Source organism: Canis lupus, chromosome 25, assembly GCF_048164855.1.
Source record: "Canis lupus baileyi chromosome 25, mCanLup2.hap1, whole genome shotgun sequence".
Taxonomy (NCBI): domain Eukaryota; kingdom Metazoa; phylum Chordata; class Mammalia; order Carnivora; family Canidae; genus Canis; species Canis lupus.
Genome location: NC_132862.1, coordinates 8200679 through 8222528, shown reverse-complemented (window position 1 = coordinate 8222528; position 21850 = coordinate 8200679). Strand labels below are relative to the sequence as shown.

The following is a 21850-nucleotide window of genomic DNA, read 5'->3' as shown; positions in this document are numbered from 1 at the left end:
TCATATATGTTTTGAATGATGCTATATTTCACAATAAAACATTTTTTAAATGAAAGATACATATCATCAATGTTGGTTTAATTTAGCTACCTTTTCTCATCTTTGATCCAAGGGGTCTGGCTTCTCTTACTTCTCCAAGTTCGCCTTATTTTGCCAAGCTAACCTCAAGAGAGGTGACACACAGGCTACGAACTTCCCCGGGGGGCCACCACCTCACATAAGCAGCACAATCTGCAGTTTATCCCTTTGGCATCTAGGCAGATGTGTCTGCAACCTGTCCTGTTAGGGTGAGAGAGCGAAAGGAAGTAGAAGGGAATCTCCGTCTCCTGAAACGTAGGAGAGACTGTCCCAGATAAACCCAGAATAGGGAGGTCTGGCTGTGCAAAAGGCAGACGAGATAAGGAATCCAGAGAAGGAAAAGCTGCTTCTATCGGTAGAATTAGCCAGACAAAACTTAAAGGCAGAGGCCTAAGAAACAGTATTACAGGTTCTTAGCAAGAGAATGGCATCAGGAAACCAGTATCTTTGGAGACCAATCTGGAAGTTGTATAGCATTGTTATTAATGATTGGTGTGGCCCTCCTTTTGCCCTCAACATTTTTTAAAAACGATTTTATTTAATTTATCTGAGAGACAGAGGGAGGGAGAGAGAGATTGCAAGCATGAGCGGGGGGAGAGGTAGAAGGACAGGGAGAGGGACAAGCAGACTCTCCACCATGCACAGAGCCCGCCAAGGGGCTCAATCCCAGGACACAGGGGTTGGGCACTTAACCAACTGAGCTGCCCAGGTGCTCCTGCCCTTAACATTTTAAATCTTTATACAGAATTGAGGCTAATAGATCTGGCTGAAAAGAGGCAAAGGAAGGCTGTCTTCCATTTCACACAGGCAGACCCAAAAAACATGGGTGCTGGACTTGCCAAGATGAAAGCGACTCCTATTTAGTGTTGCTATTACACAAAAGATTATTTAATCAGACTGACTTTGACAACCAACTCAAGTCTAACTAAATCTTTATCCAGAAGGTCCCCCATTTGCCTTCCTTGTAGAGGGACTTGATTTCCAAAAAGCATTTCCACTATTTTTAAATCAAGAGGAAAGCCCCCAATGTTTTCAAAGAAGACACCCAAAACACCAGTAAATGGCGACCCAACTTATGGCAGACCCAAGTTCCCAGCCCGGCAGCTCTCCTCAGAATTGGTGGCAGAGGACTGGTGGGCAGAGAAGAATGGGACACAGGCACCGTGACACCAAGGGCGTCTACCAGGGTCAAACACCGTGCAATGGAATGGGATAAAGAATAAGGTCCCTGCGTGATTGCCAGGTCTCCCCTGCAGGACTTCTGCAGGATGAGAATAACCAAACTAACTTTCAGAGCTGCGGTAGTGAGTTACCATTACAAAGCACATTAAAAAAATGTGTGTCAGGCGCCTCCCTGGTTCTGCTTCTCCCAGTCTACTTTCTGCCACATGGCTTAATCGGTTTTCCCCCAAAATCTTCACTGGCTCCCCCACTGAGAAAGTTTCAAGGACAGATTCCCTACCCTGCAATTCTAGGTATTGCTTAATTTAATTTTGTCTCAATGCTCCAATCTCAGCTCCCCCTGACCCTCAAAATGATCTTCCAAAGAGAAGTGAGAACTGAGACAAGCAAGGCCAGTGCATTCTGCAGTATATCCCAAAACTTAACTCCTAATAGCCTACTGTTGGCCAGAAGCCTTACCGAGCACATGAACAGTTGATTAACACACATTTTGTATACGTGCTACATACTGTTTTCTTACAAGAAAGCAAGCTAGAGAAAAGAAAACGTTATGAAGAAAATCATGAGGAAGAGAAATTACATTTACAGGACTGTACTGTATTTACTTAAAAAAAATTTTTTTTTTAAATTGGACGCATGCAGTTCAAGCCCATGTTGTTCAAGGATCAACTCTAGTAGGAATCCACTCTCACCTCAGAAGGCCCTCCACCCTCCTCTTAGCCTGCACCATCCTGACAGTTCAAAGCCCTCTCCTTCCATGAGTCTTCTTATACTTTGGTCTAAATGGAGTTTTCTGACTCTGACCTATTTACTATTTTTCTGTGGCACAGACTGAGCCCTGAGGTCATTTTGCATCCTGAGCTGTTATGTGGCACCCTCACTCCCTCTCCTTATACGTACCTGCCCATGCATCTGCAATTCAGAAGACCCTCCATAACCTGCATAGGCATCTTCTTTTAAGGAACTGTGGAGTAGCTTAGGCTGCAGGGAAATCTAACTCACAAGAATGAAGTACTTAAAGAAAGCCTCTTTATTCCCTTTGATTGTTCCAAATTTTTCTTCCCTGTAGTCTTTATAGCTTTGCTCTGTACTTCTGTAAATGTCTTTAAAACAAATAAAACCAACCCTTTTTGTAATGGAAAAGTCCATTCAAAATAACTAGGTCATGCAGCTTATTACAGGTTCCTATTATCTCACCATTTAAAAAAAAAATGCAATTGCATGTTAAAAACCACTGACCTCTGGCAAAGAAATAGGAATAAAACTTCTTTTTTATTGACTTAAAAATGGGCTATGGGTGAAGGTGCCTTTGACATATGGTCTCAGACGATAGAAGTATTATTAAAAGAAGAATTTCCACTGGGTCGGTCTGTACCTACAAAGCAGAATTCAACAACTCTTAGGGAACCAATTGTTCTGTGTCCAAAACAAAACAAAGTAAAACCTACAGTGGCTGTCGTGGTGACCTTCAATAGACAAAGCCTTAAAAAGGATGTAGGCGTTATACTGAGATAGTGTGAAAGGAGGAGAGAAATACAGAGCAGTTATTTAAAACTAAAAATAAATCAACAACAATCCAATTAAGGATGGGTTGTACGATAGGAAGATAATCTTCCTATTGTAATCTCTACCAATCAGGTTCTTACTAGATGATAGTGTTTCATTTGAGGATTCATAACACAAAAGAGATGAGTGCTTGAACCTAAATGACCTTTGCTAGTTCTTTACTGAAATTCTAACACTCTATTAAAAAGGAAAAGGAAGAGAGAACTGGAGGAAAGAAGTAACAAAGAGATTGGAAAACATGAAAGAATGAAAGAAACAGAAGGCATTTAAAGAGAAGACAGATCCAGATGGCCAACAGACACATGAAAAGATGCTCGATATCACTCATCATCAGGGAAATGCAAATCAAAACCACAGATATCACCTCACACCTGTCAGAATGGCTAAAATAAAAAACAAGAAACAATAAGTATTGGTGAAGATGTGGAGAAAAAGGAACCCTCACACACTGTTGATGGGAATGGAAACTGGTGTGGCCACTCTGGGAAACAGTATGGAGGTTCCTCAAAAAATTAAATAAAATAAATCAAAAATAGAATTACTGCTGAGTGAAGTAAGTCCATCGGAGGACAAACATTATATGTTCTCATTCATTTGGGGAATATAAATAATAGTGAAAGGGAATATAAGGGAAGGGAGAAGAAATGTGTGGGAAATATCAGAAAGGGAGACAGAACATAAAGACTCCTAACTCTGGGAACCGAACTAGGGGTGGTGGAAGGGGAGGAGGGCTGGGGGTGGGGGTGAATGGGTGACGGGCACTGGGGGGGGGGGCACTTGACAGGATGAGCACTGGGTGTTATTCTGTATGTTGGTAAATTGAACACCAATAACAAATACATTTATTAAAAAAATAATAATAATAATTACCATATGATCCAGTAATTCCCCTACTGGGTATTTACCCAAAGAATACAAAAACTAATTTGAAAAGATATATGCACCCCTATGTTTATTGCAGCATTATTTAGGATAGCCAAATTATGGAAGGGACCCAAGCATCCATCCATAGATGGGATGGATAAAGAAGATAAGGTACATACAAAGAGCCACACACAACAAAGAATGAAATCTTGCCATTCACAACAACGTGGATGGACCTAAAGGGTATAGTGCTAAGTACAATGTCAGAGAAAGACTAATACAGTATGATTTTACTCATATGTGGAATTTAAGAAACAAAGAGACAAAAAACAGATTCTTAACTATAGAAAACAAACCAAAGGTCACCAGAGGGGAGGGGCTTGGGGGGGATGGGGGAAATAGGTGAAGGGGATTAAGAGGACAGTGATTAGTGATAAGCACTGAATAATGTATAGAATTGCTGAAGAATTGCTGAATCACTATATTGCACACTCAAAACTAATATAATGTTTGTTAACTATACTTGAATTATTTTAAATGAATAAATAAATAACTTAAAAAAAAACTTGAACTTAAATGACCTTTGCTAGTTCTTAACCGAGATTCTAACACTCTATTAAAAAGGAAAAGGAAGTTAAAAAACTTAAAAAAATAAAAGACTAGAGGGTAAACAAAGCCTTACCTGACAGTCAAACTCTACTGAAAAGAAAGGGAACAGAAGCCATTAAAGCAAGGAAAGAATTTTCTGACATGAAAACTGAAGACAGAAGTTGTGGAAACTTCGTCCTTAACATGTAGAAAAGATAGTACATTCTCAAGCGTCCTTCCAAATGATACGAATTTAGTACATAAATTCTTCTGGAAGATACAGAGGGATCGAAACAAACAAAGGCTGATGCAGGGTATAGTGACAAGAGTTGTCCCGGATTCTTTCAAGAAAAATCTTAAAGACTTTTCTGGGGTCATAACAATACTAACTCTACATAAAGACCAGAACAAGAATAGATAACATACATGAATATTCTCATGGATACAGCTAGGATAATCTATGAATATTTTGACAACTTTAGTATTTCAACAGCTTTAAGGTAACAATAACCAGCAACCCTCCAAAAGCTAAAGCGAAATTGTTATTCCTCGGAGTGGAGAACACAGAAGTGCTTCCCAAGGAAAGAGGGTTGCCCTATTATTGATACAAACTTTTCTCCTACTAAACTAAAAGTCTTACTATTGCCAGACACTCTGCCAAACACTGTACATGGATTTGCTCATCTATTTTCACAATCATTACATGTGATCAGTACTATCATTAGTCCCATTTTAGAGAAATTAAGTAACTTGACCAAAGTGACATCGCTAGTAAGTAAAGTGCTGAGCCAGGATTTGAACCTGAGCAGGCTGGATGCAGAGCCTGAATTCTTTTTTTTTTTTTTTAACTTTTTTTTTTCTTTTTAAGATTTTATTTATTTATTCACAAGAGACACAGAGAGAGAGAGGCAGAGACACAGGCAGAGGCGGGACTCGATCCTGGGACTCCGGGATCCCGTCCTGGGCTGAAGGCGGCGCCAAACCGTTGAGCCACCCGGGCTGCCCCAGAGTCTTAACCTATTCTTAACCTATAAACAGTATAACAGTATTGCATTTAATATTCCCCAACGATCCCATGAGGTAAGGTATTATTATTATCCCTGTCTCACAGGGATAGAACTAAGGCTCAAAGCACAAGGTCTACTGATTGAATCCCAATCCAAACCATGCACTAACTGTTCTCTCTGTTTGTGACTGTCTCTCTCTCATTTAACCAATATTTTGTAACATCCACCCTGTACCAGGCACTATTATCATATCATTACAAGGTATAAGAGATATAAAGATGACTAAGATGGCTCTGTCAAGAAGCTCACATCCAGAAAAAGAGTCTAGAGCCTGCCTCTCTGAAGTGTGGTCCCTGGATCAACAACATGGGCATAACATACATGAATATGAATCTCAGGCCCTGAAATAGAATCTCAGGCCCCATCGCAGACCTCCCGAACCAGAATCTGCATTTTAACAAGGCTTCCAGGTGTTGAGTATGCACATTAAAATGTTAGCAGTACTGGTCCCATGGACATTTCAAAAGGTTTTGCTGTTTTAGGTAGAGATTTCTATGACTACAACCCCAAAATTAGGGCATGAAATAAAACAACTGAACTGGAATAAGGGCAGGAGTTCTAATACCCGGATGGCTCTACTCTATTTTTAACTAAACTTAAAAAGATGACTCTTACAGTACCCTAGTGGGGGAGTTCTCAGGCAAAGACATCAGTTACATGCCACGTAAGCAGAGATCAATATTTGCTTTCCACATTCTCTCTAGCTTTGTAAAAAGAGGGACCGTGACCCCAAAAGTTCACTGTTTTGGCAGATGGCCCTCTTAGATTCCTATAACTGAGCCTACTTTCCTCACTCCCATGTGAAAACGCCACAAGAAGAGTGAGAGGTATTTAGGTGTAGCTTTTGCAGGAATCATGATGGGGATCTTTTGTTTCTTTCATTGGCCTCTTTTGGCTTCATGTTGCCATATGCTGTTTTTAATTTGAATTGTCCTGGAGCCAGAAAGGAAGCAAGATTCATGAACTATGTCAGTGAAAGAGAGGACATAAAATAAAGAAATGCATCACACTGTATTTGCAGTAGCAGAACCAGATTCCACAAAGCAAGTGGTCAACACCCGCCAGCTCTCCCGCTGTACCCACTTACTGCTTTAATCAGTCTGTGAGGAAGTGAGCTCAGGCAAGGTGCCCAAGCCATGGGCGAGAATGGGTGCTTCCAGCTATTGCAAGCTGGAATCTCCTCAACAACTTAATATATTTAGTTTACTAAGTACAACTTTTAAAAATCAAATTCAGATTCTAAACTGAACATTGTAATGACTCATTTTAAGGTCCTTACAGTTTGTACTGCTTGGGCAATCAATGAAGCTTCATTATAAAACTAAACTGTCTTGTGAAATGGTTGGACTCCCATCCACTGTTAAGTGGAGGTCAGTAGTGACTGCAGAACACTCCGGGTGTACGCAGCTTAAAATAGCATTGGTATTTTAATAAAACTGGGAAAGACTACCCTTTTTTCATTAATGCCCCAATAGTCGGAGGCAGCAGCATAGAACAGAAAGACGGGGATTTCTGACAGAACCTGTGTGCACTATTGGGCAAGTTATTTTATTTCTGAGTCCCAGCATCCTGATTTGTAAAATGCATTTTAAATTTTTCCTTATTTGCAAAAGAATGTTATAAGGAAAAATGGCAATATATGCAAAAAATACTTGGCACTCAAGAAATGGTAGTCATTATTGATAATTACTCAGAAAAAGTCCAAGAAGCAAATTTAATTCCAACAGTAAGATATGTCACAACCCAGTGAATGGTACTTGGATGATAATGAGGAAGTGTCTGGGTTGCACACTTAACCTCTGAGAACATTTAGGGAAGAGAAAAGGGAGAAGCAGGGCTGGAACTTTTGAGTTTGTGATGACCACAGCTGAGGGCTCAGCAGGCCTTCCAATTGCACACCATATTAAAACATAGAGCAGATTTCCAGAAACAATTTCCACAAAGATGCCTGGTTAGCTGTTGTAGGTTTTCATCTTCTTCCATCCCATTTCCGTCTGATCACCCCCCAAATATGTACATCTCTGGAATGTTCTAGTAAGTGGTCCTGTCTATTCCACTGTCTTCCCCTGGCCTTTTAGGAGGCTACATGCTTTAAACAGACCACATCACTGAGTCCCAAGCTAGAGAGCTTCCTGTGAAATGATCCACAGACACTGGCTATAAAATCAGCATGTCAGAGAATGGCCCAGATCACTTAAAAAAGAGGGAAAAAAAGACATCAGTCCTTCTCTTCTAACTTAAGAAACATAAGACCCAAGAGTTGCAAGGACCTGCTGAGGTCATGACTGGGGCTGAGAGCTTTTGGGGCAGACTCTTCCCACCTGCCTCCCATCTACCTCCTCCCACTCATGCTCTCTTCTCTTTCTGTTTCATGTACTAATTCCCTACTACAGTTTCTCAGAGAACTACTGGGGCTCAACTATTATTATTACTATTTAAAATCTGTGATAGACATCATGCTTGTAAAGCTGTATTTGCAGTTTTAAAATGGGATCATTGGCAAATGGGATGTTGACTGTTAGTAAAAATGTGGGTGAGGGCAGATGACTGTAGTACATGCTCAGATATGAGATGCAGCAAAATTCTAGCAGCCTGTCTGATTCACAAGCATAGAGCTTTTGAAAAGTTAGGTCTGGTTGGGGTCCAGTGTATTTATATATTTTTATTAGACTCAATTGAAACATTTGAAAGGATGAATAAATTACTTTCCTATTTGCTTCATTTGCTATTGCAGACTGTGCCCAACAGATGTCACATAAGAAATTCAAATTACGTCTTCAAATGGAGCATAACTTTAGTAATGAATAATTCAGGAGAATAACCTAACACCAGAATAATATTTTAGAGACATTTCTTTCATAGGGTTGAGAGTGTTAGCTGAGAAATACTCACCTATTTATCTGACCATTTTCTACTTCGGTGAAATCATTGGAATCGTTGCTAATGTTATCATCCTCGGGCACTGTCATGTTCTGCAACTCAGTTAATTCGAGTCCACTTTTGAAATGCATCATGTTTAGAAAGTAGTATCGATAGTCAAAAAATTAGTCCAAATTCTGCTCTGAGTGTATTACAAATGGATAGCAGCAAAAATATAAGCTTGACACCCCTAAAATACAACACAATAAAAAATAAACATATGAATATCACTACTGATTAAACTGTGACAAGTAAACAATAGTCAACTTACTGATAATTTATACATTTTGCTATTCAATGCATTTGAGCAGTCTTTGTACATCAAGTTATAGAGGCTTATCTCTAAATTTTATGCCTGTCATAACTCTCCCCTCTTTATAACTACAAAATGAGTCCTGTCCCATAATTTTCCCGTTCACATTTATAGGAATACCAAGTCAACTCCAGGCATTATAGATGCCTTTTATGAAACTGTTTAAAAGGAAAGGGATGCAGTTATTTTAATGCATCCCATCACAGGGCACACACATAGTGGGTGCAGACTACACAGACACAAAAGCACCTCTGATCTAGCAATCCTCGTTTAATAAAAATGCGAATCCTCAAAAAATGGCATCATGAGGGATCAACTACCCAACCTGGAGGTCAAGCAGCAAAGGACAAACCTGTGTTTTGAAATTTAGCAAACACTTTATCCATCAACTGCAAGAGATTAAATCAATCTCTTCCATGAAATCACTCCATGTTGGGGAATTAGGGAATTAAAAACTCATACTCAGGGGATTTAGGTTAATCTACCTAAAACTGTATTTCCTCTCCAGAAACAAAAGACTTGTAGAGTTCCTAGTCTGCCCTACATGGATGACTGGGACTTACATTTTGATGGCATATAAGGGGAAAAAGAGCTTCCGACACATCACAAATTAAGCAGGTGGCAACCAAAAAGAGCTAGATGTGACCTGAAAAGTAAGGCCTATGTATGTATATACAGGAACCTCACCAGGGTCATCTCGATGAGGTGATGGACACCAGGGAATGAAGCAGAAAAACAAGAAAGTTTGTGTTTTTTTTTTTTTTTTTCTTTTTACCACCAAAGGCAAACCCCTTTGGATGATACTTTGTCTGATCCTGAATTCCATAAGCTGACTATAGCCTAGTTAAGAGTCAAAACCCTAATGTGCCCAGGTAAGCATCCCGGTACATCCCAACCAGTATTTTGCTAATTGACAAAATTTTCAGGACCCGTAGAAAATACCTCAGAATGATCATTTTTTAAGACTGTTCACTTTCCCACAACCAAGGCACGCAGTATTCCTTTTTGTTCGTACCGACTCCTATCTAGCATGAAATTCCCTTGGTTCCAGGATCCTTTACAACTTCCAACAGGGAGACTCACCTCAGTGCCGGTGACCTCTGTTCCCCTTTACACCTGTCCTCTTGAGTCTGGACCCCCAAATGAGGGGATGGGGAAAACCCTAGAAACCAGGCATGGACGAGACTGGAGACAAAGCCAATGAAAATACATTTTAAACCTGCGGCACTGGCTAGACTGCCCCTGCCTTTTGGGGCTAGGATAGACGGACCTTGCAGTGGGGGCCTGGAGCTTCCTACCACACCCCCAGGGAGAGGGGGCCATTGCTGTCCCCTGCTGGTGAAGACATTCTCACTGCCCACTGGGGAAGATAGGCTTAAAAAAAAAAAAAAATACTTCCTAATACTTCAGGCCCTGGGAGCTCCACTTCCCTGCAGGGCAGGGCCTCTCCTGGAGAGCAGGAGGCCAGGGCAGGGAGGGTCAAGCCCCACGTCTCCCTGGGTGGTGTGGGAGATCTCCCTAGGCTGATTCTCTAGCTGGAATGGTAGTACTAGCAACTAGGCCCATCTCTAATTGTTTTTAGTGCCTTCACACAGCAGCAGCATTTACAACCTCTTTATAAACGTCGCAGTGTGTTAACACGCACTCTTGTCGGCCGCCTTAATGAAAGCCACACAGATGGGCTAGACTGGGTGATTTCCAGGAGCCCTGCCACAAGGTCTCTTTTCTGTATCACTTCCCTCGGAGTCTGAAGTGTTACTGAAGTGATACTGCGGGGCTCGTATAAAGTTGATTCAGTGGGTGGTGTTTGCAATTTGGGCTGAGTCCTCTCCTCTGACAGAGCAGGAGGAAAGAGGATGCTGGACAAAAATTTTCTGAGGGGAGAAAAAGTTGACTAATAATAGATCTGGAGTCTACTGTTTGAATTTAAACTTTCATATCAATATACATGTGTATGTGTGTGTGTACAAATAACATACATATATATAGATAGATGGTCAATTAAATAAATGGATTAAAAAAAAGGCAAAAGCATCATAAAAAGGAAGTCCTGGCCACTAAGATGATGTCAGTATAAAGCAAATGCCAGTACTAAGTTAATCACACAGAATAAATGTTTTTTTCTTTGGCTTACACAGAAAAAAATTTTTCACAGTCAAGGAGCCTAGAAGTCCAAGATCAAGGAGTCAGCAAGTTTTGTTTCTTCTGAGGCCTATGGTCCACAGCTTGTGGATAGCGCTGCTTCTCTCTGTTCTCAATGGTCTTTCTGCTGCCTGTGTGTTGTCTGTGTCCTAATCTTTTTTTTTTAATAAATTTATTTTATTTTATTTATTTATTCATGAGAGACACAGAGAGAGAGAGAGAGAGAGAGAGAGAGAGAGAGGCAGAGACACAGGCAGAGGGAGAAGCAGGCTCCATGCAGGGAGCCGACGTGGGACTCGATCCCGGGACTCCCAGGATCATGCCCTGGGCTGAAGGTGGCGCTAAACTGCTGAGCCACCTGGGCTCCCCAAGAATAAATTTTTATTGTTATGAAATAACCTATCTGAAATCTAACTCGTTCTTGAAAATGAAAACTGCAAAACTGGGTAAATTAACAAAGTTAGTGACACCTCTCACCAAGGCTGAGGCCACACTTAGAAATTCCTCACTGTTCAATTTATCATCTATTTACTGAGGCTCGATGATGAAGGGATTTCAAAGTTTGAGAAAGGTCAGATTCAAGAATCTGAGGCAGCTTCACAGAAAAGTCACATTTGGACCAGCCCTTGAAAAAAGACATTTTTTTTTTTTCTTATTCTAAAACTAATACATACCAGGGATTCTTCAGAACCAGGCCTTGCAAAAGAGATCCCACCACCCAAAACTGGGCCACTATTAGACTCTGGTGTACTTCCTCTCCCCTCTTCTTCTTTTTTCTTCATTTTCCTTTCCTGAGTTTTCTTTCTCCCTCTCTAGTTCCTTCTCTCCCCCCCCCTTTTTTTTTAACATTGGGATTTTAGATTGTTTTTAACCTACTTTTCCTCATGTTGCATTACCTTATAAGCATTTTGGAGAACAGGTATCTTTTCTAAAACCACATTAGTTCCTTATTAATAAAGAATATAGGCTTTGGTAGAAAAATTAGAAGAAACATGCATGCAAAGGAAGGGGGGGGCAAGTAAACAGAAAAAAGTCACCTGTTATGTCAGCAAACAGAGATGATCACTGTGTATATACTGGAGTATGACCTTCCGGGGCTCTTCTGTGCACATAGATATGGTGCCGAGCACACAGTAGGCACTCAATAAATATCTGTGAAATGAAAAGAGTACAAATAAAAAATAGGTCTACATTTACAAAAATGGAAATCATATCATAGAGTCTCGAAAACATTTCATTTTTTTTGCTTAACAAGATACGATCTCCTCTCCTGAGTTAGGTTGAGATAGTGAACACGGGGCTACACCATTGCTGCAAATGCTTGCTTATCTGCTGGACTGTGCTATAAGCTGACATCCAGCCCTTTCCATCTGGACAGCCACACTGCTTGGCAGACAAGTGACGGGGGGTGGGGGGGCACTGAGCTGAGACTTCTCAATGAAGGAGAACATGGTCAACAGCACAGGCAGGAAATGCAGGCTGAGTTCAAGAAGCAAAGAATGAGAGCTTCACTGAAATTACCGAGGCGATTATCAGACAACAGAATTAATTAAAAGGCCTACCAGGGTTATTGTGTGAAGATCTTGATGTTCGCCCAACCATAATTACAATCTCTCAATATTTATAATAGGCTGCAAATTAAAGGTTTTTTTTTTAAAGAATTATTTATTTATTTATTTATTTATTTATTTATTTATTTATTTATGATAGAGAGGCAGAGACACAGGAGGAGGGAGAAGCAGGCTCCATACTGGGAGCCCGACGCGGGACTTGATTCCAGAACTCCAGGATCGCGCCCTGGGCCATAGGCAGGCGCTAAACAGCTGAGCCACGCAGGGATCCCCTGCAAATTAAAGTTTAATCGGCACAGAATATCTTTGGTCCTTTACCACAATCTCGTGAGGTACTCTTGAGCAAACATTATCTCGGTATGCCTATTGGTATACTTTACCAATAGTAAAATTAGAGCAACGTGAAATACGTAAGTCTCTACTCTTCATGGTGTTACATATCAAAGAAGATATACAGAGAAACTTGTCTGGCCTTACATTGCTTAAGCCCTATATAAGCGAGCAGACTATCCCATATAAGGTGACAGCATACCATAAAATATCTGCTAACTCTATGATAGAGCAAAGAATAAATCCAGAGGTTTCAGAGATATGCATGCCTACAGGTGTACGGAAGGAAGGAGGGAAGGAGGGAAGGAGGGAAGGAAGGAAGGAAGGAAGGAAGGAAGGAAGGAAGGAAGGAAGGAAGGAAGGAAAAAATAGGGCCTGGAGAAATCAGGAAAGAGTTTACAAAGTTAGGCCTTGAGCTGTATCTAAAAACAAGGAGACTTAGATGGGGGATTGGGAAGGCGTTACTTGTACTGGGAACAGCACATGCCAAATGTACACAGAACAGCCTTACACAACCATTCAGATGAACCTAGCTAGAGCAGAGGGAGCAAGGGACATGTTCTTGAGGAACAGAAGTTTTATAGGTTTGGTAAAAGCTGATTAAAAGACTGTAGGGGGGATGCCTGGGTGGCTCAATCGGTTAAGCATCCAACTCCTGATCTCAACTCAGGTCTTGATCTCAGGGTTGTGAGCTCAAGCTCCACACTGGGCTCCACATTGGGCATGGAGCCTACTTAAAACTAAACAAAATAAAATAAGATAAAATAAAATACTGTATAGGGAAAGCCAAACTATAAAGAATATATTGTAACTCGATGTCAAAAATCACTTCTTGGATGTGGTCTATGTATACAATGGAATATTCCTCAGCCATTAGAAACGACAAATACCCACCATTTGCTTCGACGTGGATGGACCTGGAGGGTATTATGCTGAGTGAAATAAGTCAATCGGAAAAGGACAAACATTATATGGTCTCATTCATTTGGGGAATATAAAAATTAGTGAAAGGGAATAAAGGGAAAGGAGAGGAAATGAGTGAAAATATCAGTGAGGGTGACAACACATGAGACACCTAACTCTGGGAAACGAACAAGGGGTAGTGGAAGGGGAGGTGGGCGGGTGGGTTGGGGTGACTGGGTGATGGGCACTGAGGGGGGCACTTGGCGGGATGAACATGGGTGTTATGCTATATGTTGGCAAATTGAACTCCAATAAAAAAAAAAAGAAAGAAAAGAAAAAAACCACTTCTTGGGAAAAATACAAATTCAATTGCTTTCTAGTTTCTAGACTTTCTAGTGGATTGGCCTGCTCAGTATTTGTTCCTACTTCTTGTAGTCCAGTTCTATAGATGAGGGCAACTTGAGAGCTACATTTCCCACACTCTTTTGCAGCTAGGGTTCTAGGTATGATACAGATTCTACCAATCAGAGAGCAAAGTGGTGGGGGCAAGGCATCCATTTGGCTGGTACAATTCTAGCAGGTGCAATACATGGCTCTGGAACCAACAACTGCGGCTATGGACTCCTGATCATCAGGTGTGGCTCAAATGATGTATTCCTGGAGCATGTAGCTGAGATAGTGAGAAACTGGCTTCATGGTTTCCTGGCTTCCTGATGGAGACGCAAGTGGCAGTTCCCTTAGCAGACTAGTTTTAAGTGGTGGTATTCCCATAATTATTCCTAGAGACCCAGCCTGCTCTGTCTTCTCTTCCGACAATTTTACAGGCACTTAATTGCCTGTATTAAATCCCTTACACTTACCATACATAGAAAAATCTCTGTTACATGCAACTAAACCCTGACTGATAGTCATTAATTTTATTCCCCCCACCCTTTTAAATGTTTTATCATGGGAACTTTTAAACATATACACAAGTAGATAGAATGGAATAAGGGACCCCCGTGAAACGACTTCAACAATTATCAATGCAGGCCAGTCTTACTGAAGTTTTACTTCCACCATCACAGAGAATTATTTTAAAGCAGATTTCAGACATCCTATCCCCTGTAAATGTTTCAGCACATATCTCTGAAGGAAAACTTTTATAAAACAATACCAGCAGATCACTATCAAGCCTAAAAAAATGACAAGAATTCCTTCCTATCAATAATATCCAGTCACATACACTTAATTTTAAAATTGTTATGAATCACTATTGGTTTTTTATTCTGTAAAACTAATTAGATTAAACCTCTCCTAGCTCAACTGCTGAGAATCAATTATGGTAGTTAGGTCAGTAGTTTTGAGAAAGCATGAGGCCTAAGGCCAAAGATGCTCCTATTCTTCCCGCCATCTCTTCCCATAACTGAGCCGGTTTACCCATTTGAGATCTTTGGATCATCTGACTCTTAGATGGTGAAAATATCAATCTATGAACTGCTTTTCTGTTTCTCAAAAGGCCTCAAAGAGGCCCAAGAGGTTGACTAAAATGTCAAGTATTCTTGCTTTGGGCTAGGGTGCATTAACTTGGTGTGATAAGCCTAAATTCTGACCGGCAATTTTATATTTCTTTGAGTAATAAAACCAGGACATAAACTGATATATTAAAGTTGTAGGCAAAACTCATTAAACAGTATACTTACAATCTGAATATTGCATCGTATATAAATTATACCTCAGTTAAAAGCTTAGTGTATAGAAATACAACGGACTTCTGTGCACTGATTTTATATCCTGTGACTGCTGAATTTCTGTATCAGTTCTAGCAATGTTAGGGTGGAGTCTTATGGGTTTTCTACATAAAGTATCACATGTCATCTCTGAAGAGTGAAAGTTTGACTACTTCTTTGCCAATTTGGATGACTTTTCTTTTTGTTGTCTGACTGCTGAGGCCAGGACTTCCAGTACTGTGTTGAACAACAGTGGTGACAGTGGACATCCCTGTTGTGTTCCTGATCTTAGAGGAAAGGCTCTCAGTTTTTCCCTATTGAGGATAATATTCGCTGTGGGTTTTTCCCATATGGCTTTTATGATATTGATGTATATTCCCTCTATCCCTACACTGCAGAGTTTTCATCAGGAAAGGATCCTGTATTTTGTCAAATCCTTTTTCTGCATCTATTGAGCAGATCATATGGTTCTTATCCTTTCTTTTATTAATGTGGTGTATCACACTGGCTGATTTGCCGATGTTGGACCACCCTTGTGGCCAAGGAACGAACCCTACTTGGTCATAGTGAATGATCCTATTGATGTACTGTTGGGGGATCCCTGGGTGGCTCAGCAGTTTAGCACCTGCCTTTGGCCAGAGGCGTGATCCTGGAGTCCCAGGATTGAGTCCCACATCACGTTCCCTGCATGGGGCCTGCTTCTCCCTCTGCCTATGTCTCTGCCTCTCTCTCTCTGTGTGTCTCTCATGAATAAATAAATAAAATCTTTTAAAAAAATGTACTGTTGGACCCAATTAACTAGTATCTTTGTGAGAGTTTTTGCATCCATGTTCATCAGGGATATTGGTCTGTAATTCTTTTTGGTGGGGTCTTTGGTTTGGGGATCAAGGTAATCCTGGCCTCATAGAATGCGTTTGAAAGTTTTCCTTCCATTTCTATTTTTTGAAACAGCTTCAGAAGAATAGGTATTCATTCTTCTTTAAATGTTTGGTAGAAGTTCCCTGGGAAGCCGCCTGACTTCTGTCTGTTGGGAGATTTTTGATTACTGCTTTGATTTCTTTAGGGCTTATGGGTCTGTTCAGGTTTTCTATATCTTCCTGTTTCAGTTTTGGTAGTTGTTTTTTTTTTCTAAAGATTTTATTTATTTATTCATGAGACACAGAGAGAGAGAGAGAGCCTGCGTGAAGCCTGACGTGGGACTCGATCCCGGGTCTTCAGGATCATGCCCTGGGCTGAAGGCAGCACTAAACCGCTGAGCCACCGGGGCTGCCCAAGTTTTGGTAGTTTATATGTTTCTAGGAATGCATCTATTTCTTCCAGATTGCCTAATCTGTTGGCATATAATTACTCATAAGATTCTCTTATAATTGCTTTTATTTCTGCAATGTTGGTTGTGAACTCTCCTCTTTCATTCATGATTTTATTTATTTGGGTCTTTTTTCTTTTGGTAACTCTGTCTAGGGGTTCATTGATCTTACTAATTCTTTCAAAGAACCAGCTCCTAGTTTCATTGACCTATTCTACTATTTTTTTTAATTTTTATATCATTGATTTCTGCTTTGATCTTTATTGTTTCTATTCTCCTGCTGGATTTTGGCTTTATTTGCTGTTCTTTTTCCAGCTCCTTTAGATGTTAGGTTAGGTTGTGTATTTGAGACTTTTCCTGTTTCTTAAGAAAGGCCTGTATTGCTATATACTACCCTATGACCCAGCAGTTGCACTATTAGCTATTTATCCAAAGGATATAAACATAGGGATTCAAAGGGGCACATGCACCCCAATGTTTATAGCAGCAATGTCCACAATAGCCAAAATATGGAAAAAGTCCAGATGTCCATTGACAGATGAATGGATAAAGATGTGATACATATATACATATATGTATATATATCGCATACATACACACAATGGAATATTACTCAGCCATCTAAAAGAATGAAATCTTGCCATTTGCAACAACGTGGATGGAACTAGAGGGTACTATACTAAGTGAAATAAATCAGTCAGAGAAAGACAAATACCATATGATTTCACTCCTATGTGGAATTTAATAAACAAAACAGATGAACATAGGGGAAGAGAAGGAAAAATAAAATAAGACAAAGGCAGAGAGAGGGGCAAACCATAAGAGGCTCTTAACTATATGAAACAAACTAAGGATCACTGGAGGGGAGCAGGGTGGGGGACGGGGTAACTGGGTGATGGGCATTAAGAAGGGCACGTGTTGTAATGAGCATTGGGTGTTACATTCAACTGATGAATCACTAAGTTCTACATCCGAAACTAATAATATACTGTATGTTAATTAAATTGAGTTTAAATAAAAAAATTTTAAAGACCAAAAGCTTAAAATTGATACTTATAATCTTTGAAAAAGATCTTTGGGGGATGCCTGGGTGGCTCAGGGGTTGGGTGCCTGCCTTCGGCCCAGGGCGTGATTCCGGAGTCCCAGGATCAAGTCCCACGTTGGGCTCCCTGCTTGGGGCCTGCTTCTCTCCCTGCCTATGTCTCTGCCTCTCTGTGTGCCTCTCATGAATAAATAAATAAAATCTTTAAAAAAAAAAAAGAAAAAAGAAAGGAAAAGATCTTTGGGAAGTGGGAAATACTAAAAGAGGTCTTTGGTAATAAAAAGGCTAGGAGCCAAGAAGCAATCTCCAATTAAAGGTGTTTTCTCTCTTCTTAAGACTCATGGCTTAACCAAGTACAAGTGCTCTTAGCTCTGTTAGCATTTTTCTATCACTACTTCCTCTCCACGCACTTCCCTGACTTCCACCCATCACTCTCAGCTCCGTATCTGGAAAGTGACTTTGTCTATAACCTTGAAATACCAGCCCCCAACCCGCCCGTTACTGCCAACAATCTGAACTTGCTCCTGTCCTCATCACTCCCCTGAAACCATGCTCAACTGGCAAATTCTGGCTCTACCGTTCAGGAGCTGTGGACTCTGGGCAAGTAGGTCAACTTCTCTTTGCCTCAGTTTCTGAATCTGTAAGACTACCCACCTCATACAGTCATTATAAAGATTCCACGCTCGGATCCATGGGCAGCACCTACAACAGGCCTGGCCTGGGTCTCGAAGGCTACTGTAGCTATACTTGCTACTCCTGCTACCACTTCCTAATCAAGACAAGTGGCCTTTTCTGGGTTCTCATTCTCTCCAACGCCTTCCAGGCAGGCAGGGAGCATTGCTTCTTGGACTCCAACTTGCTCCTAAGCACTGCCTCTGGGCCTCCTGGGCCAGCCCCCTTCCTTCTCCGGCCTGCAGTGTAGGGGTCACTCCTCCAGCATACACTCTGAATTCTTTCCTTTCTAAGGTTTCAAGCCTGTAGTGTCAGATTTCAGCCCACAAAGACATCTTCCAGACGTTTTCCCCAGTCTTTTTCATTTGCTAAAACTAGCATTCCTCTGCATTATGAAATAGGCTCTCCCTCATAAATACTACTTGGTAATAATCAAGTCACTTAACATGTCACATGTTTCTTCATCTGTAAAATGAGAAGGCTGGAGGGAGAGAGGATCTCTCAGGTTCCTTCCTGTTCAGAAAAATTTCCACAAATTCTTTTTAGACGCCAGCTGCCCGCTGGACTTCTCCATGTGGATGCTTGCCATTACTTCAAACCCCACATGCTTAGTTGAACATATCACTGACCTCACACGTCGGCTTTGCTATTCCTGTTAAAGATAATGTTCTTTTTCCTCATCACTCAGACTTGGAGCCCGGGTATGGCTTTAATGCCGCTAAATATCTAATCAGTCACCAAGCCCCATCAACATTCTTTCATAGTCCCCTCCTGCCCCTTATTCCCCTCTGCCCACAATCCTAACTCACTTTCCTCCATGCTACCTGCTGGCCCTACCCTCTCTCCCCTACAGAGGCAGGTTGTTCCTGAAAACCTGTGTCTGGCACATTCCTCTTCTCTTCTTGCCAATCATAACTTCCCAGCGTCTACAGGATGAAGCCTAATCTCTGGAATCTTCCAAAGCAATCCTAGATTGCTCATAACTAGCTCTTTAATTTGCTCTCCCATGACATTCCTCCTGGGCCCTCCATTCCCTCAATGGATCTAGTCTTAGGCAGTTTTCTGCTTTGTTCACACCATTTCTTTGACCCCGAACTGCTCCCCTCCCCCTTCCCATGAAGTCCACTCCTCTGGAAGTATAACATTGCTTTCAAAGCCCAGCTTGTTTGCTTTCATGCTCTTTTTAAAAAATTCAAATCAGGGCAGCCCCAGTGGCTTAGCGGTTTAGCGCTGCCTTCAGCCCAGGGTGTGATCCTGGAGACCCAGGATAGAGTCCCATGTCGGGCTCCCTGCAGGGAGCCTGCTTCTCCCTCTGCCTGTCTCTCTCTCTCTCTCTCTAATAAATAAATAAAGTTTTTAAAAAATTTCAAATCAAACTTCTCTGTGATAGCTTTCTCCAATGACCAACCCATGAGTATGTACCTGTGATGAATTCTTTCAACATTTTTGTATAGATTACTCATTGGCCTGTACAAGGGTTTTCATATAGGTTAACAATCTTTTTATGTACTTATCATCTTCCCTAATTACAATCTCAACTTCTTGAGGATAGGGACCATAGACCTGATAGCTCCCTTAGCAAATAGTATTAGCAAATATGTTAACAATAATAGTGATGACTAAATTTAAAGAGCAAGCTATGATCATCTGTCTGCAGAAAACATATCAGTGATCCTCACACACTTTCCCTGGAAAATAAAATAGAAGCGGGAAGATAAAGGAAGCAAGATGAATGCCCCTTTCCATGAAGTCTGCCACTTAATTCCTTTCACATTTAATCTGGGTATGTGAGAATTATGTGGAAATACATTTAAAACTGTGCGGTACTATATAAACGGGAGGTATTTATCATTAACCAAGGTTAATGCCATGATATGATACGCAAAGAGAATGCAAGAGCCAGGGGAGGGAGAAGCAGACTCCTCGCTGAGCAGACCTACAAGATTGGCCTCAATCCCAAGATGCCAGGATCGATGCCAGGATCAATGACCTGAGCTAAAGGCAGACTGAGCCACCCAGGTGCACCCCATATTCAGACGTTTCAGAACTACTCTGATTTCTCTAAGACCGAAAATACTGATAAACTCCAAGAGTTGGTGAAGTCAATCTGTAACTTTCTATATAGGACAAACTGTATATCACATTTGTTTAAAAAAATCCCCTTAAAACTTTATTTAATGAGAACAGTGAGTGTATTTGAGCAGTGTGGATACCACAAAACTAAAAATCTTTTTTATCAACTGAAAATTTGTAGATTTAAATAGTTACAAAGGGCAGAGTTTAAATGTTTAAAAAAAAATAGTTACAAAATGCAGAGTTGAAAACAGCCTGGAATAGTTCAGCTTTTGAGAAAATTATCTTTCTTTGCATATATATGTTTTTGCTCTAATGATATATTTTTTAAAGATTTTATTTATTCATTCATGACAGACACAGAGAGAAAGAGAGAGGCATAGACACAGGCAGAGGGAGAAGCAGGCTCCATGCAGGGAGCCTGACATGGGACTGGATCCCGGATCTCCGGGATCACACCCTGGGCTGAAGGCGGCGCTAAACCGCTGAGCCACCGGGGCTGCCCTCTAATGATATTTTTGATCAAGAACTGCTGTTGAGGGGAGCCTGGATAGCTCAGTTGGTTAAGTGGCTGCCTTCAACTCAGGTCACGATCCTGAAGTCCTGGGATGGAGCCCTGCCTCAGTCTCCCTACTAGTGGAAAGCCTGCTTCTGCCTCTCACTCGTTCTCTCTCTCTCTCTCTCCCCCCACCCAATCTCAAATAAATAAAATCTTAAAAAAAAAAAAAAAAGGAAAAAAAGGACTATTGTTGAACTAAAAACACTGGATGGAATTTTCTGTTTTTAAGGCTTAGCTAAGTTATGACAGCTAGTGCCCAACAAACTATTCAAGAAAGAACAGAAATAATAAGAAATTTAAAGCATCACAAAGTGGTGCATATAAAGAGGATCATTTATTAAAAAATTACACATATGCCTTTGCCTGAAAATAGAAAACATAATAAAACACACTATAGGGATCCCTGGGTGGCGCAGCGGTTTGGCGCCTGCCTTTGGCCCAGGGCGCGATCTTGGAGACCCGGGATCGAATCCCACATCGGGCTCCCGGTGCATGGAGCCTGCTTCTCCCTCTGCCCGTGTCTCTGCGCCCCTCTCTCTCTCTCTGTGACTATCATAAATAAATAAAAATTAAAAAAAATTAAACACACTATATACCCCAATACCAAATGATATAATAATCCTTGGACAAGTTTTTCTTCCCTCTAGGCCTGTTTTCTCACCTTAAACTAGGAAGTTCTTTTTTTTTTTTTTTAAGATTTTATTTATTTATTCATAAGAGACACAGAGAGAGAGGCAGAGGGAGAAGGAGCTTCCATGCAGGGACCCCGATGTGGGACTCGATCCCAGGACTCCAGGATCATGCCCTGAGCCAAAGGCAGACGCTCAACCACTGAGCCACCCAGGCGTCCCAAGCTAGGAAGTTCTGATTAACCAATGCTCTCTCAAAGATCTCCAGTCTTAAGGCCCTCTGAATTTATAATGCTATCGAGTGTTTCCTAATGGATCACTTTCAGAGACAAGAAAC

General features: G+C 41.0%; 1 protein-coding gene across 7 annotated transcripts in view; it reads right to left on the bottom strand.

Moving 5' to 3' along the window:
- The window catches only part of SLC38A1 (solute carrier family 38 member 1), a 69149-nt gene that overhangs the window by 40193 nt on the left and 7106 nt on the right, over positions 1-21850 (bottom strand). For 4 of the 7 annotated variants that reach the window (XR_012017433.1, XM_072798227.1, XM_072798226.1 and 1 more), the window contains exons 2-3: positions 11757-11871; positions 8238-8454 (exon numbers count right to left, since the gene is read on the bottom strand). Coding sequence is in view for 6 of the 7 variants with exons in the window: in XM_072798227.1 (XP_072654328.1) it covers positions 8238-8359 (122 nt within the window). In the remaining variant the exon portion in view is untranslated. Of the gene's footprint in view, positions 1-8237; positions 8455-9660; positions 9763-11756; positions 11872-21850 lie in introns of all 7 variants that reach the window. The other 3 variants (XM_072798228.1, XM_072798224.1, XM_072798225.1) reach the window with 1 other exon arrangement.